The sequence below is a fragment of the Salmo salar genome, chromosome 20 (genome assembly GCF_965601325.2).
Source record: "Salmo salar chromosome 20, fSalSal1, whole genome shotgun sequence".
Classification (NCBI taxonomy): domain Eukaryota; kingdom Metazoa; phylum Chordata; class Actinopteri; order Salmoniformes; family Salmonidae; genus Salmo; species Salmo salar.
In genome coordinates, this window is record NC_138310.1 from 77,810,747 (window position 1) to 77,836,590 (window position 25,844).

Genomic DNA, 25,844 nt, shown 5'->3' on the forward strand with positions numbered 1-25,844 from the left:
GACTGAACAAATACAGAGGATAAAGGAGTGACAGGGCCTGTAGTCTGGCCACAATAACATCTTACGTCCAAATAAAATAGCAGGAGATGTACACAAGACTGACTGTGTTTCGTTGTTGTTGCCAGGACCTTCCATGATAGCAGGCTTATTTGAATCATTCTCCACAGGCCATTTCTCTCTCACTGTCTCTCTCTTTCTCCCAGTTTTTCGCAGTGGCATCATGCAGGAGGGCACTCCCTGAATGACAAAACAGAAACAGATTTGTTTAGCTTGCCGTTGTGTCCTCTCTGAAGAGACCCTGTCTTTTTGTCTTCATGGTGAGGGGAGGAATGTCTTCACTGAGATGTTTTTCTATTCTTTCTCTCTGCTGCGCATCCTTTCCTTCACATATCCCCCGTCTTCTTCTCTGGTGTTTACTCAATGTGATGTTGCATTTTTAAAACACTTTTTTGGCTTGTTTGTAGGGTGTACTTGTGTATGTTTACTGTATTCTGACCAGGCTGGAGCCCAGATGGCTAGCTTTCTTGGGTTGTGACACAGAGAGCTGGGAGACCAGAGAGTTGTCCATGGAGGAGAGAGAGAGTCTGACAATCACTGTGAAGCTTTCTGCTCTGTGTCCAGAGAGATAACAGGACTACATTTAGTATTTCACATCCACTCCCTACTGAATCCCTGTCCATAACTCTCTCCATCTCTCTCTATGTCAGGGTTAGAACCCTCTGCCTGAGGCCTTAGACCTTCAGCATATCTTTTGTATCTCCTGTCTTGTGTATCACCTTGCCATATCTTAATTTTAAGCCTATTAGAAAGTGTGTGCCCTCAGGCCTGGAGGGAAGCAAAAGTCATTCCTCTACCTAAGAATAATAAAGCCTGGCTCAAACAGCCGACCAATCAGGCTGTTACAAACCCTTAGTAAGCTTTTGGAAAAAAATGTGCTTGACTAGATACAATGCTATTTTATAGTAAACAAATTGCCAACAGACTTTCAGCATGCGTATAGAGAAGGACATTCAACAAGCACAGCACTTAAACAAGTGAAGTTGATTATAAAAAATATTGTGGGGGCTGTTTTGTTAGATTTCAGGGCGGCTTTTGATATTATTGATCATAGTCTGCTGCTGGAAAACGTATGTGTTATGGCTTTACACCCCCTGCTATATTGTGGAAAAAGAGTTATCTGTCTAACAGAACACAGAGGCCGTTCTTTAATGGAAGCCTCTCTAACATAATCCAGGTAGAATTAGGAATTCCCCAGGGCAGCTGTCTAGGCCCCTTTCCTTTTCCAATGTTTACTAACGACATGCCACTGGCTTTGAGTAAAGCCAGTGTGTCTATGTATGTGGATGACTTAACACTATGCATGTCAGCTACTATGGCAACTGAAATGACTGCAACACTTAACAAAGAGCTGCAGTTCGTTTCAAAATTGGAGGCAAGGAATAAGTTAGTCCTAAATATTTCAAAAACTAAAAGCATTATATTTGGGACAAATCATTCACTAAACCCTAAACCTCAACTAAAACTTGTAATTAATAATGTAGAAATTGAGCAAGTTGAGGTGATTAAACTGCTTGGAGTAACCCTGGATTGTAAGCTGTCATGGTCAAAACACAACAGTAGCTAAGATGGGGAGAAGTCTGTCCATAAATAAAGCACCTTCTAAACAGCACTATCAACAGTGTACATGCGGAGCTAACATTAATGATATGCATGTCAATCTCTCATGGCTCAAAGTGGAGGAGAGATTGACTTCATCACTACTTGTTTTTGTAAGAAGTGTTGACAAGCTGAATGCACAGAGGTGTCTGTTTAAACATCTAGCACACAGCTCGGACACCCATGCATACCCCACGAGACATACCACCAGAGGTCTCTTCACAACCCCCAAGTCCAGAACAGACTATGGGAGGCACACATTACTACATAGAGCCATGAACATATGGAACTCTATTCCACATCAGGTAACTGATGCAAGTAGAAGAATCTGATTTAACCTCTATGGGCTAGGTGGGACGCTAGCGTGCCACCCGTGGTGCACTCCATCAACAGCAGGTGCATTTCAAGAGCGGCAAATTTGAATCCAAATAAATGTCAAAATTCTAATTTTTCAAACATACAACTATTTTACACCCTTTGAAAGATAAACATCTCCTTAATCTAACCACGTTTTACGATTTCAAAAAGGTTTTACGGCAAAAGCATAAATTTAGAGTATGTTAGGACAGTACATTTACAAGAGTTGTGTGTAATGTTTTGTCAATTCAAAGACAGGGTCACCAAAACCATAAAACCAGCTAAAATGATGCACTAACCTTTTACAATCTCCATCAGATGACACTCCTAGGACATTATGTTAGACAATGCATGCATTTTTAGTTCTATCAAGTTCATATTTATATCCAAAAACAGTGTTTTACTATGGCATTGATGTTGAGGAAATCGTTTCCCTCCAATAACCGGCAGTCAAGTCAGCGTCACAAATTAAATAATTAAAATTAGAAAACATTGGTAAAATATTATATTGTCATTTAAAGAATTATAGATTTACATCTCTTGAACGCAATCAACTTGCCAGATTTAAAAATAACCTTACTGGGAAATCACACTTTGCAATAATCTGAGCACTGCGCCCAGAAAAATACGCGTTGCGATACAGACTAGCCATCATGTTGGGGAGATCTAAAATCGAAAATACTATGTAAATAATCCATTACCTTTGATTCTCTTCATCAGATGTCACTTCCAGGTATCACAGGTCCATAACAAATGTAGTTTTGTTCAAAAAAGCTCATCATTTATGTCCAAAAATCTCCGTCTTGTTAGCACATGATCTAAGCCCGCCGGACTTCACTTCATGAACGAGGGGAAAAAATATATTTACGTTCGTTCAAACATGTCAAACGTTGTATAGCATAAATCATTAGGGCCTTTTTTAACCAGAACATGAATAATATTCAAGGTGGACGAATGCATACTCTTTTATAACGTATTGGAACGAGGGTACCCAACATGAACTCGCGCGCCAGGTGTCTAATGGGCCATCATCGTTCCATGGCTCTTGTTCGGTCAGATCTCCCTCCAGAAGACTCAAAACACTTTGTAAAGGCTGGTGACATCTAGTGGAAGCAATAGGAAGTGCCAAAATATTCCTCAGCCCCTGTGTTTTTCAATGGGATAGGTTTAAAGGTAATACAACACATCAGGTATCCACTTCCTGTCAGAAAATGTCTCAGGGTTTTGCCTGCCAAATGAGTTCTGTTATACTCACAGACACCATTCAAACAGTTTTAGAAAATTTAGGGTGTTTTCTATCCATATGTAATAAGTATATGCATATTCTAGTTACTGGGTAGGAGTGGTAACCAGATTAAATCGGGTATGTTTTTTTATCCAGCCGTGTCAATACTGCCCCCTAGCCCTAACAGGTTAAAAAACAGATACAAATACATCTTATGGAACAGCGGGGACTATGAAGAGACACACACTCAGGAACAGACACACACTCAGGAACAGACACACACTCAGGAACAGACACACACTCAGGAACAGACACACACTCAGGAACAGACACACACTCAGGAACAGACACACACACAGGAACAGACACACACTCAGGAACAGACACACACACTAACAGACACACACACAGGAACAGACACACACTCAGGAACAGACACACACACAGGAACAGACACACACACACAGGAACAGACACACACACACAGGAACAGACACACACTCAGGAACAGACACACACTCAGGAACAGACACACACTCAGGAACAGACACACACACAGGAACAGACACACACACACACAGGAACAGACACACACTCAGGAACAGACACACACACAGGAACAGACACACACACACACAGGAACAGACACACACTCAGGAACAGACACACACTCAGGAACAGACACACACTCAGGAACAGACACACACACAGGAACAGACACACACACAGGAACAGACACACACTCAGGAACAGACACACACTCAGGAACAGACACACACACAGGAACAGACACACACTCAGGAACAGACAACACAGACACATGTTAGCACACACACTCTACGCCAATGTACGTTGTAATATTGTTGTATGGTGGTATTAAACATTTTGTGTTGTAGATATGTGTCAGACTGTCAAGTGGGGGTGAAAGCTCAACGTCATGTTTCTGTGATTTACTATGTGCCTGAGAGATAAATCTTTACCATAACGACATGTTTCTTCTACATAGTTCACACCAGTATGTTCTGATGTACAGGTATTAACAGATATTTATTGCACAGTTGTGGCTTTTAAGAAACAAATGGAATACATTTATACTGTTCACATGCCATTTGTACATTTCTGAATTCTGAAATATTGAATTAGATGTAGTATGTTAGTGTTGCGTGATGTGAGCATCAATAGTCTCATACGGATGGTTATAGTCTGTGTTGTGCGTTTTGAGTCGCAACGCTCCCTCAACGTCCAATCAGAGATGATTTGCGGGCTCCCATTGCAGCTGGAGGAGTACAGTGACACCAGTATGATTTGTTACTTCCTCCTGACCCCAGGTCATCTTGCTCTGAGTACAAATACTTCAGTCTAAGACAGCCTGAGATGTAGTCTGTCCTCCAGCTAATGCTAAGTACTGTATCTGTCATGCCACTGGAATCTGTATATCTCTCAAGAGGACCACAACGTAGAAAACGACCCTCTTCTTTCTCATTAAACTCACTGTGTGATACAGAGGCATCTCCATTCCACATGATGTACAGTATCTCTGTGAGTCATGTCACCAACATGATATCACCTATCAATCATACAGTAGTTACCGCCTACAGGAAGTAGGAAGATCCGAGAGGAAGGAATGTACATAATAGGACATGGGTAATCCTATCAGTCTGCACCACTGGGCTTCTCCTCATCCACTGGTCTGGAGGTGGTGTCTACGGAGAAGAGAGAGGAACCTGTACTAGGAGATGATGCTGATTTAAATTGATGCTGTCAGCCAGACAGTGTACTCATTCCAGTCGCCCAACCTCTCTATCCCTCTACATTCCAGTCTCCCAACCTCTCTATCCCTCTACATTCCAGTCTCCCAACCTCTCTATCCCTCTACATTCCAGTCTCCCAACCTCTCTATCCCTCTACATTCCAGTCTCCCAACCTCTCTATCCCTCTACATTCCAGTCTCCCAACCTCTCTATCCCTCTACATTCCAGTCTCCCAACCTCTCTATCCTCTACATTCCAGTCTCCCAACCTCTCTATCCCTCTACATTCCAGTCTCCCAACCTCTCTATCCCTCTACATTCCAGTCTCCCAACCTCTCTATCCCTCTACATTCCAGTCTCCCAACCTCTCTATCCCTCTACATTCCAGTCTCCCAACCTCTCTATCCCTCTACATTCCATTCTCCCAACCTCTCTATCCCTCTACATTCCAGTCTCCCAACCTCTCTATCCCTCTACATTCCAGTCTCCCAACCTCTCTATCCCTCTACATTCCAGTCTCCCAACCTCTCTATCCCTCTACATTCCAGTCTCCCAACCTCTCTATCCCTCTACATTCCAGTCTCCCAACCTCTCTATCGCTCTACATTCCAGTCTCCCAACCTCTCTTTCCCTCTACATTCCAGTCTCCCAACCTCTCTTTCCCTCTACATTCCAGTCTCCCAACCTCTCTATCCCTCTACATTCCAGTCTCCCAACCTCTCTATCCCTCTACATTCCAGTCTCCCAACCTCTCTATCCCTCTACATTCGTCTCCCAACCTCTCTATCCCTCTACATTCCAGTCTCCCAACCTCTCTATCCCTCTACATTCCAGTCTCCCAACCTCTCTATCCCTCTACATTCCAGTCTCCCAACCTCTCTATCCCTCTACATTCCAGTCTCCCAACCTCTCTTTCCCTCTACATTCCAGTCTCCCAACCTCTCTTTCCCTCTACATTCCAGTCTCCCAACCTCTCTATCCCTCTACATTCCAGTCTCCCAACCTCTCTATCCCTCTACATTCCAGTCTCCCAACCTCTCTATCCCTCTACATTCCAGTCTCCCAACCTCTCTATCCCTCTACATTCCAGTCTCCCAACCTCTCTATCCCTCTACATTCCAGTCTCCCAACCTCTCTATCCCTCTACATTCCAGTCTCCCAACCTCTCTATCCCTCTACATTCCAGACTCCCAACCTCTCTATCCCTCTACATTCGTCTCCCAACCTCTCTATCCCTCTACATTCCAGTCTCCCAACCTCTCTTTCCCTCTACATTCCAGTCTCCCAACCTCTCTATCCCTCTACATTCCAGTCTCCCAACCTCTCTATCCCTCTACATTCCAGTCTCCCAACCTCTCTATCCCTCTACATTCCAGTCTCCCAACCTCTCTATCCCTCTACATTCCAGTCTCCCAACCTCTCTATCCCTCTACATTCCAGTCGCCCAACCTCTCTATCCCTCTACATTCCAGTCTCCCAACTTCTCTATCCCTCTACATTCGTCTCCCAACCTCTCTATCCCTCTACATTCCAGTCGCCCAACCTCTCTATCCCTCTACATTCCAGTCTCCCAACCTCTCTATCCCTCTACATTCCAGTCTCCCAACCTCTCTATCCCTCTACATTCCAGTCGCCCAACCTCTCTATCCCTCTACATTCCAGTCTCCCAACCTCTCTATCCCTCTACATTCCATTCTCCCAACCTCTCTATCCCTCTACATTCCAGTCTCCCAACCTCTCTATCCCTCTACATTCCAGTCTCCCAACCTCTCTATCCCTCTACATTCCAGTCTCCCAACCTCTCTATCCCTCTACATTCCAGTCTCCCAACCTCTCTATCCCTCTACATTCCAGTCTCCCAACCTCTCTTTCCCTCTACATTCCAGTCTCCCAACCTCTCTATCCCTCTACATTCCAGTCTCCCAACCTCTCTATCCCTCTACATTCCAGTCTCCCAACCTCTCTATTCCTCTACATTCCAGTCTCCCAACCTCTCTATTCCTCTACATTCCAGCGTGTCCGTGAACATAAGAGGATCCTCTTTCCTTATGGAGTTGTACCATCAGTCAGCTCAGATAGAGGCTCACATATCTGATTTACTTCCTTTGCCTGTAAACTGGTTCACAGCCCCAAAACGGACACAGAGACACATAAACCCTCCAGCCATTTTGGAATTGTTTGGAAACCGTTGAAAGGCCTCTATCAAACACAAACCCTGGCTCTGACTCATAAACATATTTGTGTTTATCTCTTCTAAACACCTTGGAGACCCATCACCGCCTGACAAAAGCCAGGGAATTAGAATTCCTATTTTGAAAAAATAACTAAATGGATAATTCCTCCACCGAGGACAGAGTGTGAATGATACAAAGATGAGAGGAGTAAGCAGGATGAAGTATGGTCACGATCCAGAGACTCCTGTGCTTCAGTCAGCCCAAGGTGATTCTGCAACTGCTTCTTCACAACCTTTATTCTCACATTATATTATACATTCCCAAGATGCATTGCTCTCTGGGGAGGAAGATAACTTTCTTGTTTTTCTGTCTTTGGGCAGGGGCTCTGTTAGTCAGGGGGAAGAGAATGTGGACTCTCTGGCCAGGCCCCGCCTGTGTGTCACCCCTCCAGTCACCTCTGGGCTGGGGTGGCCCGGGCTTTATGAAGGCTTCAACACGCCTGAAAGGAACACACAGCATGCGGTCTGCAGGGTCCCGCTCCACACACACACACAACACAAGAAAATAAGAAACGTCCACAAACTGCCTTTGAATATTAGAAAGAAAAGCGAGTAATCAGGGGGAATAGGACAGAAAGAGGAGAGGAGAGAGGATGGCCTGTCCATTGAGCTGGTTAGAGAGAGAGAGAGAGAGAGAGAGAGAGAGAGAGAGAGAGAGAGAGAGAGAGAGAGAGAGAGAGAGAGAGAGAGAGAGAGAGAGAGAGAGAGAGAGAGAGAGAGAGAGAGAGAGAGAGAGAGAGAGAAAAGAGGATGAGACAGTGAATTAACTACACCATATACATTGTATGTGTGTTGATCACAGTGAGCTCCTCACTAAGATCCCATCATACACTGGGGGAAACACTAGCTGTGGATGTGGAGAGTCTGTGGAGAGTCTGAGGGGTTTGAGGATGTGGTGTTACCAGAGGGTGATACTGTAGCAAGAACACTAGTCTATTTTGCTGTCCAGGGTCTAATTTGCAAGTATTTTTTGGGGCTACTTTGGCTACCTCTCAGTTTAACCCTGAAATGCCATTGGATCATCTCTTTGAGTTTAACCTGAAATACCATTGGATCATCTCTTTGAGTTTAACCTGAAGTACCACTGGATAATCTCTTTGAGTTTAAATACCATTGGATCATCTCTTTGAGTTTAACCTGAAATACCATTGGATAATCTCTTTGAGTTTAACGTGAAATACCATTGGATCATCTCTTTGAGTTTAAATACCACTGGATCATCTCTTTGAGTTTAACCTGAAATACCATTGGATCATCTCTTTGAGTTTAACCTGAAATACCATTGGATCATCTCTTTGAGTTTAACCTGAAATACCATTGGATCATCTCTTTGAGTTTAACCTGAAGTACCACTGGATAATCTCTTTGAGTTTAAATACCATTGGATCATCTCTTTGAGTTTAACCTGAAATACCATTGGATCATCTCTTTGAGTTTAACCTGAAATACCATTGGATCATCTCTTTGAGTTTAACCTGAAATACCATTGGGTCTCATAGTTCTCTCTGCATGGTACTTCATAATAGTTTTCTCAAGTTGAGCCTATATTTGGAAAAATAGGCCTGTCACAAATTAAGCCACGGTGGATACTTCTCTTTGTATTTAAAGTGGCAGGCGATGAAATGGATAGTGAACTGTATTTGGATACTGGTACTGGACACATTGCTTGACATTGGGACATTAAACTACAGCTGGACTACTCAGATTTGGGAATGTCAGACTAGGACCTGGATGTGAGTTGTTGCTGTTGACGTGGCTGTGAAAAGGATCTATCCCAGTGGGATTGGTCTGGTTCTGTGTTATTACAGCAGACACCATGCAGCCTGTGTCTCTGCTGGTGGTGGTGCTGGCTATGATGGGGGTCTGCCCTTATAAGAGTCCTCATCATTGGGCCCCTCGCCACACTGGTCTGCAGAGATATCAATCCCACTGGTGTAAGAGACAGCAGGGGAAGACTCAGGGGCCCCACCAAGACAACCTTGCTTCTGAGGTACCACGGCAGCAAGACACACAAATGTAACCACTTCTTCCACAGTAAGTCTAACTAAATGATCTGTGCATTCTATCGAAAAGTGGAGAAGCCTGGAGCTTTTACAAATTAACTGATCCCAAACCTCTTTGGCTTGAATGTACTGACATCATTTGCATCCCTTTTCCTAGTAATTGGGGACAATGTTTGAGTTATTGTAATCATCACAAGTTGATAGTCTCCTGGAGTGGGATGCAGGGAAGGGTGGAACAGTTGTCTGTACTTTCATACTACATTTTCTCTTCATGGAGGTTGTGCCAAGGAAAGGAGAGATGGCTGTGGTGTTAAAAGCACTCTACTGTCTCCTCTCTTCTCCCAGCTCGCAGCTGTCACAGCCAAGACAAATATGCTATTTTCTCTGCCTCTGTGCTGCTCTGATCAAGGCAACAACTCACATCCAGGTCCTCGCCTGCTCTGCGATAGAGAGGAGATATGCGCGGGAGAGGCTGCATGCTCGGAGCTCAGCTCAGCTATTGTTATCTGATACTGCATGGATGGCTGTCGTAGGCAATGGAGAGGAAGCCGACTAAAACAGCTTTAAAGGCAACTGTTTGGATTCCTCAGGTCCAAATTCAATAGAAAAACAAAGAGAAAGATAGTGAACCCAAACAAAGATCTTTTCAGTATTTGTTTAAATAATATCTGAGCTATTTATTGGGGGATGTATTCATCCACTTGCTTTAGTCTGCTTGTGTTGTGAATGGTTCCGTACTTCTCAGAATGAAGCTCAAATCTTTTAAATCAGAGTTGTCTTCATACTCTGTTGGTCCCTCAATCTCAAATATGGACCTCAAAGACAGTTCCACTGATGTGTTTCATTCTTCCCCTGTAATCAGGGACTGGTTTAGACCTGGGACACCAGGTTGGGTGATGCTCAGAGGGACTAGGAGGTGATGATGCATCATAGTAGACACATCACATTGTTACTGTAGCTACCTCCGTTTTTTAGGTTGATCCTTCTCCACTTTCTAAAATCATTTACAACACATATGCCTGCAGCCAGTGAACGCTTTCCACATGCCAGACCTCTTAGTCAGACCCAATGTTGCTGGTCTCAATGAAGCCAGGGTCCATAATCACCCGTATGTTTCAGTCTTGTACTGTTCTCTCCTGTTGGCTCCAGGAAAAGTTGAATTCCATTTGGAAGTATTCAGCTGAGCAGCCATTGGCAGAACCAGGGCAATTAAAGGATTGGTGACAGCCTGGCAGGAGTAACACACTGTAAAACACTGAGACACAGAGGCTGGGTCAAGAAAAGAGCAGAATCACATTTGAGACCTAAATAGAGAGGAATGAATGAGACTGAGAAATAGAGGAGATAATGCGATTGATTGACGTTTACCATAATCTGTTTGTCAGTATGACCTCCTGATCAATCTATTCCTCATCCTACATACAAAGAGGCATAACTAATGAAGAGATCAACACATTGTACACAAAAGGGTGGATAGGCCACAGTTTTTCTTATGGTATGATAATACATTTAGATTTTAAGCATTTATTTATTTGGTCTGTGTGTTGTCAATAACGTCTCCATCGCAGATAAAGATGGCGATATGTCCATGATGGATGAGTTTCACTTACTTTCACTGGAGGGCGCTGTTGGGTAACTAATACGGCCTCAAAGGACAGGGCCTGAGCTGAAATTATAGGCTCATTGTATGGGCTATGATATTACTTTTTATTAAGATTCTTAATTCATGTAACCAATGTCATTTTTTTCATGAACCTTTAACATAAAACATTTACTCATAAAATTAATCAAATTCAACCATATTTTTTAATGTATACCTGTCATCGCTGGAGTATTGTCTAAAATCACAGACTAGACATTTTTTTTAACTAGAATTGATTAAATGTAGTAGAACTGCATTGAAAAGACAATGACAGAGTTTTGTCATTTAATTTTGAGTATCTTTAATCTTATTATCTGGAGAAAAAAAAATTGGCCTACAAAAAAGAATAGACTACTTGGGCTAACGGAGAATTTATCTGAAGGTTTTAGTCTGTAAATACTGTAAATTAGATTTAGGTTATGTTTTTCTCATTTAGCAAATCTTACATATTTTAAAGTAGATTAGCATCTTTGATCGTGGTTAAGAGAAACCTAGTTCCAAGAGAATCGCCCCTAAAGTGAATTTTAATTGAGTGATTAAGATTTGTATCTCACCCCAGCAGAAAGCCAAAGCATGGCAAAAAGTATGTGGACACATGCTCGTCGAACATCTCATTCCAAAATCATGGGCATTAATATGAGGTTGGTCCCCCCTTTGCCTCTATAACAGCCTCCACTCTTCTGGGAAGGCTTTCCACAGATGTTCGAACATTGCTGCGGGGATTTGCTTCCATTCAGCCACAAGTGCATTAGTGAGGTTGGGCACTGATGTTGGGCGATTAGGCCTGGCTCGCAGGCGGCGTTCCAATTCATCCCAAAAGTGTTTGATGGGGTTGAGATCAGGGCTCTGCGCAGTCCAGTCCAGTCCAGTCAAGTTCTTCCACACTGATATTGACAAAAGATTTTTGTATGGATCTCGCTACCTACCTCATCCCAATATTTGTTTTAGTTTTTCTGCTCTTTTGCACACCAGTATTTCTACTTGCTATATTGTAATTACTTCGCCACTATTGGCCTATTTATTGCCTTACCTCCTTACTTCATTTGCACACACTGTATACAGATTTTTCTATTGTGTTATTGACTGTACATTTGTTTATCCCATGTGTAACTCTGTGTTGTTTTTGTCACACTGCTTTGCTTTATCTTGGCCAGGTTGCAGTTGTAAATGAGAACTTGTTCTCAACTTGCCTACCTGGTTAAATAAAGGTGAAATAAAAAATACATTTACAAAAATTTTACACAGGGGCATTGTCATGCTGAAACAGAAAAGGGCCTTCCCCAAACTGTTGCCACAAAGTTGGAAGCACAGAATCGTCTAGAATGTCATTGTATGCTGTAGTGTTAAGATTTCCGTTCACTGGAACTAAGGGGCCTAGCCCGAACCATGAAAAACAGCCCCTGACCATTATTCCTCCTCCACCAAACTTTACAGTTGGCACTATGTATTGGGCAGGTAGAGTTCTCCTGGCATCCACCAAACACAGATTCGTCCTTCGGACTGCCAGATGATGAAGTGTGATTCATTACTCCAGAGAACACGTTTCCGTTGCTCCAGATTCCAATGGCTGCAAGCTTTACACCCCTCCAGGCGATGCTTGGCATGGCGCATGGTGAACTTAGGGTTGTGAGCGGCTGCTCGGCCATGGGAACCCATTTCATGAAGCTCCTGATGAACAGTTCTAGTGTTGACGTTGCTACCAGAGGCAGTTTGAAACTTGGTAGTGAGTGTTGCAACCGAAGACAGAAGAATTTATACGCGCTATGCGCTTCAGCACTTGGCGGTCCCTTTCTGTGAGCTTGTGTGGCCTACCACTTCGCAGTTGAGCCGTTGCTGCTCCAAGGCGTTTCCACTTCACAATACCAGCACTTACAGTTGGCCGGGCCAGCTCTAGCTGGGCAGAAATTTGATGAACTGACTCGTTGCGACCGTGCCCCGTTGAAAGTCACTGAGCTCTTCAGTAAGGCCATTCTACTGCCAATGTTTGTCTATAGAGATTACATGTCTGTGTGCTCGATTTTATACACCTGTCAGCAACGGGTGTGGCTGAAATAGCCGAATCCACTAAATTGAAGGGGTGTCCACATACCTTTGTATAAATAGTGTAGTTCTGTTGCCACTCAAATTGGTCATTACTTGAATCCCACAGCTTCTGTGCATTGATTTTGAGAAAACATCTTATTCTATAGGTTATAGGTTAATAGTTGTCATTTTGTTTGTTCTATTCTAGAAGATGTTACATTTTTGGGAAACAGAAATAACTTTAAGTCAACCAATATAGGGTTTGTGTTCTTTTCAACTCTATATTCTATTATATTATTATTATTGCATACTATTGCTTAGTATAAAATCGAAATTTGTAAGAACAGGGAAAAGTCTTACACGTGGGATGATCTAACCTTCACACACATAGGATACCTATAGGTTTACCACGTGCATGGGAATTGTGAATAACAAACTTAACTGTAGTGTGGTAGGCAACATACATAAATGTTACCGGTCACCTCCGTAAGTGAAAAGAGTTGATAGCTCATCTTGCGCTGCGCTCACCAATCCAGCCTGTAAGAGGTTAAATTTATTCTATGGAAAAACCAATTGTAAGCTTCTTGAAGGGGGGAGAATGGCACATACCATTTGACGAGGCATTCAACTCCAGTGAATGAAGTGCTGTGAATGTGAATTCGAATCCCCCATGCCCGAGGTGAAGGGGTCCGCGGTGCGCACAGGGGATTCGAAAACCAAATACGCTTTTGTGGATTGAAACTTTGGTAACCAAAGGGCCACTGAATTGATGGAAAAGTAGTAGTGATCCACGGCCGATGGATCCGGGTTACAAAGTGTCCAGCCTTTTGCCTATCTAAACCCGGAGAATAGAAACTTCTGAAGTTCCCGTTGTCAAGTGACAGATTCAAACACGGACCTAAATGATGTGACTGCAAGCATCGATTCTCTAGGACGGGTTTACAACGGACCTCCACTGATTTTCTCTTTCACAAATTAGCTTGTGGTGATTTCTCTCTGGATTGTTGCCTGTAATTTCCGCACTTTATTATCCATATAAATGGGAAGAGGATTATTTGAATTGGATTATACAGTTACCCGTTAAACAAGAACGCACGACTGAGACGTGATGACAAACTCCAAGAAGCGATAGAACTGTTCTAAACGTCTGCCTAAATAACATGTAAATTTTTTTTAAAAAAACTCGAAACTTGCTTCCATAGCTTTTGGATATCACGTCAGTTTATAACTATTGATTCACCGCAGAGCACGCGTCCTATTCCCATTTTGCGGGCAGTTTGTTCTCGGTAGATTTTTATGTTCTCCACAATTCATGGAATACTACTTTTGAGACGAGATATTGGAATAACATTTGAAATATTAACCAATCATTAACTATTTTATTTCGTAATTTTCTCGGTATTCTGAAACCAGTTTTGAAATTGACATCAAGATTATGAAGGAGTGGATTGTTGAAGTATTTAACGAATAATTTGGATTAATCAAGCAATATTCTCAGACGAGAGACGTTGAATAATGTCGCCAACTTCTATTGGGATTGCGGTATTCCTTGGAATTCTCCATGTGTGCTCAGGTAGGCAACTGATCATTCCCAGGATGCTTTGCATTTGGACGGGTCACCTGGGTTGGACATTTGGTATGAATATATGCAATTGAATGGTACATCTACTTTTACTGCACAATCTATGCATTATATTCTATAATGTATGATAATAAATTGTACCATCCCTCCCTGTGCTTACATAGCCAAGTAATTCGTTGCTAAGAAAAGTAGCCTAGGTCTATACTTTTTCAATAGCAGGTCAATTACGAAAGTGTGAAACTGAGACCTGTGAACCTAAACATTTACAATCAGTTCTGGGGCAAAATGTTTTGTTTTGTTTGCTAGGCTTCACAATGTGAAGTAGGACTACACATTTTAATATCAATTAGAAAATCCAGGAATAAATAGTCTATTAATTTAATGTACAGAAGTGGCAGTTAAATACACTTCAAACAACAAGAGCTTCAGATGGTGGTTTCAAGTACTATATTACCTGTTCTTATTTCTCTTTAAGACTCCTGAGTGGTGCAGCGGTCTAAGGCACTGCATCTCAGTGCTAGAGGTGTCACTACAGTCCCTGGTTCAAATCCAGGCTGTATCACATCTGGCCGTGATTGGGAGTCCCATAGGGCGGCGCACAATTGGCCCAGCGTCGTCCGGGTTTGGCCGGGGTAGACTGTCATTGTAAATAAGAATTTGTTCTTAACTGACTTGCCTAGTTAAATAAAGGTACAATTTAATAAAGACCAACTAAATCATACAATAACATATGAAGGGCTGAGAGGCCTATTGGGCTACTTCTCCTGACATGAACAGCATGATCAATCAAAGGCTACTGAGAGTACATCAGTATACTGTACACAGTACTTGGTGAAACTTTCTGCTGCTCTTGACTGAAAAAAGTCTACTGTCAGGGATGGCTGAGGGGGCGGACTAGCTTTCAGACCCTGAACTGCTTGAACAGTGTGCAGTATGCAGGCCTAGCACAGTGATTCCTGTGGGAGGTTTGGAGGGAGCTGTACTCATCACTCAAACAGACAGTGGTGGACCCCGTGGAAATTGGGCTGCAGTGTTTGTCCTGGTGATAGCGTGGTCCATTTCCAGTGGTGTAAAGTACTTAAGGAAAAATACTTTATAGTACTACTTAAGTACTTTTTGGGTGGTATCTCTACTTTACTTTACTATTTCTATGTTTGAGAACTTTTAGTTTTACTTCACTACATTCCTAAAGAAAATATTGTACTTTTTATTACATACATTTTCCCTGACATTTTGAATGCTTAACAAGACAGGAACATTGTCAAATTCACACACTTATCAAGAGAACATGTGGTCATCCCTACTGCCTCTGGCCTGGCGGACTCACTAAACACAAATGCATCTTTTGTAAATAATGTCTGAGTGTGCCCCTGGCTATCAGTCAATTTTATAAACAAGAAAATTGTGCCGTCTGCTTTGCTTATTATAAGGAATTGTAAATGATTTACACTTTTACTTTTGATATTTAAAATCAAATACTTTTAGACTTTTACTCAAGTAGTATTTTACTGGGTGACTTTCCCTTTTACTTGAGTAACTTTCTATTAAGGTATCTTTACTTTCTATTAAGGTATTTTAGCTTTCTATTAAGGTATTTTAACTTTCTATTAAGGTATTTTAACTTCCTATTACGGTATCTTTACTTTCTATTAAGGTATTTTAACTTTCTATTAAGGTATCTTTACTTTCTATTAAGGTATCTTTACTTTCTATTACGGTATCTTTACTTTCTATTAAGGTATTTTAACTTTCTATTAAGGTATCTTTACTTTCTATTAAGGTATCTTTACTTTCTATTAAGGTATCTTTACTTTTTATTAAGGTATCTTTTCTTGTACTCAAGTACTGTATGTTTTTCCACCACTGCCCATTTCCATAACAGGTGTGGTTAGCTTTGTGTGGTGCTGTGGGAACTTGTTCTACTTGTCAAAATGGAAATGCATATACAATGTGGCATTCGTTTCAAACATACACCATTTTGCTGGTGGCATTTTGGCATCAAAGACATTGTTCAGCAATCCATTACTCAGAAGTAATCATTTTGTGGCTCATTTTCTTCCTCTATTGTGTACTGTTTGGTTCGTGTCTCGCCAGACTCTCTCAATGTTGTAATAACGGAGTGAACTCAGGAGTGTTATGCCAGAACAGCCACAACAACACTGCTGGGTTAGCTGAATGTATAGAACCAATACACTCTAAATCTACTTGTATTCTCTCTCTCTCTCTCTCTCTCTCTCTCTCGCTCATTCAATTCTATTCAATTCAAGGGGCTTTATTGGCATGGGAAACATATGCTAACATTGCTAAAGCAAGTGGAGTAGATAATATACAAAAGTGAAATAAACAGTACAAATGAACAGTAAACATTACACTCACAGAAGTTCCAAAAGAATAAAGACATTACAAATGTCATATTATGTGTATATATACAGTGTTGTAACGATGTACAAATGGTTCTCTCTCTCTCTCTCTCTCTCTCTCTCTGTCTCTGTCTGTCTGTCTGTCTGTCTCACTCTCTCTCTCTCTCTCTCTCTGTCTCCCCCTTTCTCTCTCCCTATCTCTCTCTCTGAGTCTCTTTCTCTCTCTGTTTTCATCTCTCTTTTCCTCTCTCTTTCTCTCTGTGTCTCTTTCTTTCTCTCACTCTCATTCTCTCTTTCTCTCTTTTCCTCTCTCTCTTTTTTTCTCTCTTTCTCTCTCTGTGTCTCTTTCTCTCTCTCTTGTGCTCTCTCTCTCTCTCTCTCTCTCTTTCTCGCTCACACACATTCTCTCCCAATCAATGCCTTGAAAGACCTGGGCCATAGTCTCGGGGCTTTCCAGGTCCGTTGCTCATACGCTATTATGAGGTGGTTAATGCCTGCCATCCAAGAGTGGATGTATAGCAGAGATCCACCTTATTCATTTTGACCCAACACTGATTTTACATGTTTAGGTTCACAGTTCACATGCTTTTCATAGCGTAATGCAGAGTTGTATATATTGCAACTTTGATGTGATGACAGTTGATTCTAAACTCATGAAACGTAGGTTACTATTCAAAGAAACAGTTGTGACTTCCAGTCTCCTGTTGATTGCAGTTCATTATAGCTTCAGTTGGCCGATGCAATTACATCTAAGTCTCAGGTAATTGTTTTCATGTTTAAACCTGGCATAATATTATAGCCTACCTGTACTTAATGCTTAGTACTCTGGTTAATGTGTTTTAAAACACTTACTCTTTCAGCAGATCATGAACAGTTAGAACAACTTAAAACTAAATGAAGAAATGATATGGCTGGGTATGATGGTGATTGACTCCATAAAAAGAGATATTGTAATTGAAACTGAAATGTAAGTTGTAAAGTATGTATATACGGGTCTAGTTGACAGAAGAGGCGCCACCAACACTGTGACTTCTCACCCCATTGTAGGGTTCCCTAACTGGCGGCCCTCGGGTGGTTTTATTTGGCCCCCCAAGTAAAGGATATATATATATTTCTTCATGTATTGTTGGACATAGAAGACTATAAAAACACCAGCACATTCAAATTATTCTCACACATAATAGAGAGAGATATATATATACACTGAGTGGACAAATCATTAGGAACACCAGCTCTTTCCATGACATAGACTGACCAGGTGAATCCAGCTGAAACTCTGATCCCTTATTGATGTCACCTGTTAAATCCACTTCATTCAGTGTAGATGAAGGGGAGGAGACAGGTTAAAGAAGTATATTTAAGCCTTGAGACAATTGAGACATGGATTGTGTACGTGTGCCATTCAGAGAGTGAATCAGTGTAGTGTAGCGTCTGCAGGGATAGAGGTCAGGGGTCACATTTCAGCCTCCATGGCAAAGCAGACCAGGGCTGATCCTCCCTGGGTGGGGCTGCTGGGGCTGTGTCAAGAATGCTCCTGTGTGAACAAGGAATTTGGTCAGTTACAAGTAATTAGATCTTTATTGTTTCTACATTATCAGTGAATCATCTTCATTACTTGCACTTTGTGGTCCTGATAAGGTGAGGCTTATCTGTGAGTGTATGAGTGAGAGGTGATCTTTACCCCTCTCAGACATGTGATGACTTGCTGGTTTGCCGTCTGGCTCTATCAGAAGTAGTACATTGATACCCACGTCCATCACGCGGTCCCCTGTTATCATGTGATTCATCCTGTTGCTAAACGCTAAATGGCTCCTATCTCAGCCTGCTATCTGTTCTCAGAGTTCTCCCCACCAGACCTTACTCACCTTGATGATACTGTAAACATCCTGCTGGACTTAAGGTCAAGAGCTTCATTTCCTGCATTTCAGCTGCATTGAAAACAATAAGTTGGAGTCATTTTGCACTAAGCTTATGTTGACTGAAGGTGAAGTAACATATTTATATTTCAATCAGTCATTATCAGTCAACTTTACTGTTTCACCAGTTGTCATAAGTTTCGGTTTAAACCAATGCAGACATTTGTCCACCTGTGCTAGAACAGGTATCTATCTACACAAACTGAAGGTGCCATCTGCCAAGTCAAAATGAGTATTCAGTATTAACAGACATGATGGACAGACTATAGTAGATGAATCACTCCTGCTTTTCTCTCTCTCCAGTTGCCTCTCCTGTGTGATAATGTCTAGCTGTAGCCTCCCTGGTGTGTGTGTTAAAGTGTGTGTTTGTGTGTGTGTCAGAGCCAGGATGTTGGTTAAAGGGCTGGGCAGTGAGAGTGGACCTCTATTCATCAGCTGCAGCCCAGAGCAGTTGAGGTCTTGACAAATTGACTCCTAAATGTAGATAATAAATTGTAGCCCCCCCCCCCACTGCTGGTATGACAGGACACAGCAGGCACCACAGCCAATTAATGAGCACCAGAGCTCAGCTCACAGGTGAACCCTGTCTCCACCTCCACTCCTCTCACGTTCACATTCCTCCCTGTCTAATACCTGCAGTCATTATAGACTCTCCCACTCTGTACCCAACACACACTTTCATAGACGGTCTGTGATATAAAAAAACAACACCACTCTGGGGTGTATAAAGCCACTACCCAAAGAAAACTGAAAATTACACGTTTGATCCAATGTCATATGAGGATACCTTTGTGTTTACTGCTGAGTCCAAGAAAGCACCAAGTGTGATTTTTTTTTAAATTCTAATCTGTGACACACCAGTTTGAGATGACAGAGTCCACAAAGCTCCACAAACAGCTTTCAGACACCTAATCCCCATTACTCTAATCCTAATCAAGCACAGTTTACACCCTGAGATCCACAATTAGTCCAACTCTGGTTTTAGCTCTATCAAACCACACTGAGTAGTTAGCAGAGGAATGCAGGAGGATGGCCCACATGATCTGTGTACAACTCGGAGGGAGGGAGGGAGAGAGAGAGAGGGAGGGAGGTAGGCAGGGAGAGTTATGTCTAAATCACCAACTCACCCAGTTCATTAGTGACTGACTAGATAAACATTTCATAGTGGTTTGTTTGAGGGAGATAAATCTGCAGTCAGTGATTCTTAATGATCTACTTTCCCCCAAACCCTCTTCCTTTAATGGGCCTAAAATAGCACTTTAATTGGATTAATTAGCACATCCATTTGACATCAATAGTTTAGTAATTTGCAGACTGAGGCTGCACCCGGACTAATAAGCACTTCTAATAGAGGACACTAAGATAGTTCCGATTGGAGGAAACCTCACTGTGCCCCGAGCACAAACCCTCTCTCCGTGTTTAAACCCCTGAAGAATGCAGTGGTACCTCTTCCCAGGCCGGGTTGAGGGGCGAGGGTGGGGTGTGTGGAGACACTGGGTATGTATGGTCACTGCACTGGTTAAAGGCTTAGTTAATGCATCAGTGTGCATCAGGCTGTCTGTGGGGCTGAGCTGAGACTTGGTCAGAGAAGACATAGTTAAGCCCTGAGGAGAATAACAAGTCTACAGCCCAACATGGCACTGGACTCTATAACCCCAACCCTAACCCGGTGGAGACACACTAGGATGAGATTAACAGGTCTACACCCCAACAACACTAGGATTCCATTAACAGGTCTACACCCCAATAACACTATGATGACATTAACAGGTCTACACCCCAACAACACTAGGATTCCATTAACAGGTCTACACCCCAACAACACTATGATGACATTAACAGGTCTACACCCCAACAACACTAGGATTCCATTAACAGGTCTACACCCCAACAACATTAGGATGAGATTAACAGGTCTACACCCCAACATGGCACTGGACTCTATAACCCCAACCTTAACCCGGTGGAGACACACTAGGATGAGATTAACAGGTCTACACCCCAACAACACTAGGATTCCATTAACAGGTCTACACCCCAACAACACTATGATGACATTAACAGGTCTACACCCCAACAACACTAGGATTCCATTAACAGGTCTACAACCCAACAACACTATGATGTCATTAACAGGTCTACAACCCAACAACACTATGATGACATTAACAGGTCTACAACCCAACAACACTATGATGACATTAACAAGACACCTGCAAGTTCCCGGACATTTCTGGGGGGAATGGCCCTACCCCTCACCCTCCGATCCAACAGGTCCCAGACGTGCTCAATGGGATTGAGATCCGGGCTCTTCACTGGCCATGGCAGAACACTGACATTCCTGTCTTGCAGGAAATCACGCACAAAACGAGCAGTATGGCTGGTGGCATTGTCATGCTGGAGGGTCATGTCAGGATGAGCCTGCAGGAAGGGTACCACATGAGGGAGGAGGATGTCTTCCCTGTAACGCACAGCGTTGAGATTGCCTGCAATGACATTAAGCTCAGTCCGATGATGCTGTGACACACCGCCCCAGACCATGACGGACCCTCCACCTCCAAATCGATCCTGCTCCAGAGTACAGGCCTCGGTGTAACGCTCATTCCTTCGACGATAAACGCGAATCCAACCATAGCAATAAGGCACCTCTGGGTTTGTGGTATTTGGCCAAAATACCACCGCTAAGAGCTGTATTCAGGCACTCCGTGTTGCTTCATGATTAAGAACATCCCTTAGCCCTGGTATATATTGGCCATATACCACACTCCCTCGTGCCTTATTGCCTAAATAAAACACACCCATAATGGGATGTGATGGGATCGTCATTCTGAACCGATGGATATGACACTCGTGTGTCAGTCACTATGGTTAATGTTTTAAAAATAATTTACAAAGAGATAAAGCCTCCTCTGTTTGACCTGTGTGTGGAATTGATAGATGATGTGTCTAGACTGGAGTCTAACATGTAGACCTCTCAGAGCTTGTAGCCCAGAAATATGGGCTTAGCAATTAATAAGCAGACATTATCTGGGAAACATACAGTTCAATGTGATAAAACAGTATTTCGTGGCAACTTGAAGCCATAAAAAGGTGTCTGACCACATGTTGTGTGACACATTTGTCTCCAGCAGTTGTCCTGAACACAGCTGTGTTTGTTCCGTTCTACAGTGTGGTTTCCTCACCAGTCCATTGGTGTAAAGCGGGTTGTTCACTCAGCAGGAGACTATACAGCGCTCCCTTCTCCCTTTTCTCTCACCCCTATCCCCCCTTTTTGTTTTGGACCAGTTTTTAAAGACTTGTCTTTTTTAGTGGCTGGTCACAGATAGCCTTTGACAGATAGAGCAGGCCGACGTGCAGAAAGGGCCTGTGGGGACTGGGATGAGGAGGCAGCATTGTGTCGCCTCAACAGGGTGATTGTGAGGCGTGGAGGAGGGGAGGGGATATTACTGAAGGACTGAGGGGTGGAGGGGGAGGTGGGACACAAAGGCTGCCCCGGGGTGTGGAAGGAAGGGGGATGGACTGGTGGGAGGTTGATGGGGACGAGGACGGGGCAGTCTCACATGTACATGACAGTAGCTCAGGGACTGTTCTTGGTCTGACTCTCCTTGTTCACAGTGCGTGATGTTTCCCCACAGCCTCATGGACAATGTGCTGAGTAGAGACTCCATGGCAAGGGCAGAGTTAGCTTTTTATGTTTGAAGGTGGCCATATGGTGGCAGAGGAGACTGGCATTAGAACTGCTGAGTAAATGGGAGAAAGGCTGGGTCTGCAGCTTTAATGTGGTGGTGGTCTGGCCAGGCAGCCCAACCCTGGAGGATCTAAATTCTGCCTGCTCAGGAACTAACTCCCGGAAGTCCAACCAACCCATAAAGCTTTTGTTGTGGTGAAGAAGCTGTGCTACCCTGGGGTGCTGTGCCCTGTGCATTTAAAACAATTCAATAATCCGTCCTCCCTCCCTTTAATTTCCTCCACTGGGGAGACTGAAAGATGGCATTGAAGACAGCCTTTATCTCTGTTTTACCCTCTCTTTCTCCACTTCTCCCCCCTAAGATCAGCCTGCCTCCCTGCCTTGGTGACCATTCTCCTACCCCCTCACTGGATAGCTTGGATAAACTTTTGAAATGCTAAAACTGGTCTTTGGTTATGTCTGTCAGGGGAAAACACCAGAAAGAGATTGAGTAGAAGGGATTAAATTAGCAGAAAAAAGAGAGGCCACTAATTAGTTGATTTATACTCATAGATCCTCCCCCCTTACCAACTTGCCTTCTCAGACCATCCTCCATTGAGCATTCTAAAACCTTTAAATGCATTTTCTATATCCAATTAAAGGCCCTCAGCTTTTCTTCCTCTACTTCCTGAATTGATGTTATTAAGTAGCCAGACTACTTTTATGTTTAATGTTTACTGTTCATTTTTTATTGTTTATTTCACTTTTATTTATTATCTATCTATTTATTTATTTTTTATTGAACCTTTATTTAACTAGGCAAGTCAGTTAAGAACAAATTGTTATTTACAATGACGGCCTAGGAAAAGTGGGTTAACTGCCTTGTTAAGGGGCAGAAAGACAGATTTTGACCTTGTCGGCTCAGGGATTCGATCTAGAAACATTTGTTTCCCATGCCAATAAAGCCCGTTGAATTGAGAGAGAGAGAGAGATATCTCTATATCTCTGGCAGACTAGCTAGAAAGCATAATTAACCACAAGGTGACCTTGAAATTTACCACTACAGACCTGCTATTTGATGGGCTCCCACCTTTCAGCAGTAGCCATGGTGATGACATCTAGGTGAATTCAAACATGTAGGCCTAAGCATCTTGAACATTATTTTAGAATAAAAGGGCTAAGATAACGTCCAATGCTAAATCACACTGTTATCTCTGCTCAGAGCAGCAGACAGACACAATAACCATTCACGTCTCGAGCCACTAGCAGCAGCCTGATACATTTACCCCATTACAGCTTTAGTATTTCCACATTTTCATGGAGCATTTTTACTGCAACTACCACTTTGTACTTCCCCATGAAAGGCCTGTGATGCTGTTTATCACTCATTACTGTCACCCCACCCAGTCTTTCCTTGAGCTGCTCTCAGGACTTCCTCCCCTCTGCACACAGAGCTCAGAGCTGCAGCTTCCAAAGCCCTAATTCAATAACGATTCAGTTGGTGGCTGTGAGCCAGGTTCTTCATGCTTTTACGCTTAGTTTTTAGTGTGTCAACGTATCTGAACTATAAGCTTGGCTCAATATAGGAAATGTGTAGCTGAGTTATCCTTTCTAGGGTAGGTGGGACGAAATCGTCCCATCTACTCAACAGCCAGTGGAATCCCGTGGCGCGTTATTCAAATACCTTAGAAATGCTATTACTTCAATTTCTCAAACATATTACTATTTTACACCATTTTAAAGACAAGACTCTCGTTAATCTAACCACACTGTCCGATTTCAAAAAGGCTTTACAACGAAAGCAAAACATTAGATTATGTCAGCAGAGTACCCAGCCAGAAATAATCAGACACCCATTTTTCAAGCTAGCATATAATGTCACATAAACCCAAACCACAGCTAAATGCAGCACTAACCTTTGATGATCTTCATCAGATGACAATCCTAGGACATTATGTTATACAATACATGCATGTTTTGTTCAATCAAGTTCATATTTATATCAAAAACCAGCTTTTTACATGCATGTGACGTTCAGAACTAGCATACCCACCGCAAACTTCCTGTGAATTTACTAAATTACTCACGATAAACGTTCACAAAAAACATGCAGTAGTAATAACCAGATTAAATCGGGTATGTTTTTTATCCGGCCGTGTAAATACTGCCCCCTAGCCCTAACAGGTTAAATTACTCATGATAAACGTTGACAAAATACATAACAATTATTTTAAGAATTATAGATACAGAACTCCTTTATGCAATCGCTATGTCCGATTTTAAAATAGCTTTTCGGTGAAAGCACATTTTGCAATATTCTGAGTAGATAGCCCAGCCATCACGGGCTAGCTATTTAGACACCCACCAAGTTTAGCCCTCACCAAAGTCAGATTTACTATAAGAAAAATTAGATTACCTTTGCTGTTCTTCGTCAGAATGCACTCCCAGGACTTCTACTTCAATAACAAATGTTGGTTTGGTTCAAAATAATCCATAGTTATGTTCAAATATCCTCTGTTTTGTTCGTGCGTTCAAGATACTATCCGAAGGGTAAAGAAGGGTGACGCGCCCGACGCGTTTCGTGACAAAAAAATTCTAAATATTCCATTACCGTACTTCGAAGCATGTCAACCGCTGTTTAAAATCAATTTTTATGCAATTTTTCTCGTAAAAAAGCCATAATATTCCGACTGGGAAACCCTGTTTTAGTTCAAAGACAGAGAAAATAAAAACATGGGGTCGCCTCGTGCACGCGCCTCAGTCTCATTGTACTCTGATCGACCACCATCCAAATGCGCTAATGTTTTTCAGCCAGGGCCTGCAAAGACATCATTCAGCTTTTTCCCGCCTTCTGAGAGCCTATGGGAGCTGTAGGAAGTGTCACGTTACAGCAGAGATCCTAAGTTTTCAATAAAGAGAGTGAAGAAGCCCAAGAACTTGTCAGACAGGCCACTTTTTGTAAGGAATCTTCTCAGGTTTTTGCCTGCCATATGAGTTCTGTTATACTCACAGACACCATTCAAACAGTTTTAGAAACTTTAGGGTGTTTTCTATCCAAAGCCAATAATTATATGCATATTCTAGTTTCTGGGCAGTAGTAATAACCAGATTAAATCGGGTACGTTTTTTATCCGGCCGTGTAAACACTGCCCCCTATCCCTAACAGGTTATAGAATCTTTCAACCCCTGTTGTAGATCTGGCCTCTGGTAGCTACATTAGAGTAAGCAGAGCTTCTGTCCTAGATCCTAGCATCTCTACAGTATAACTATTCTGTCCTAGATCCCAGCATGGCTACGGTATAACTATTCTGTCCTAGATCCTAGCATGGCTACAGTATAACTATTCTGTCCTAGATCCCAGCGTGGCTACAGTATAACTATTCTGTCCTAGATCCCAGCATGGCTACAATATAACTATTCTGTCCTAGATC

At 42.5% G+C, this 25,844-nt stretch overlaps 1 protein-coding gene across 2 annotated transcripts in view; it reads left to right on the top strand.

The window, feature by feature from the left end:
• robo1 (roundabout, axon guidance receptor, homolog 1 (Drosophila)) overlaps positions 1-25,844 on the top strand; it is a 664,161-nt gene that overhangs the window by 284,579 nt on the left and 353,738 nt on the right. Inside the window, exon 1 of one of the 2 annotated variants that reach the window (XM_082966739.1) lies at positions 13,505-14,461. The exons of the other annotated variant lie outside the window; for it this stretch is intronic. Within the exon in view, the coding sequence (XP_082822865.1) occupies positions 14,404-14,461 (58 nt within the window). The 5' untranslated portion in view covers positions 13,505-14,403. Of the gene's footprint in view, positions 1-13,504; positions 14,462-25,844 lie in introns of those variants that run through there. 2 annotated transcript variants of the gene reach the window in all.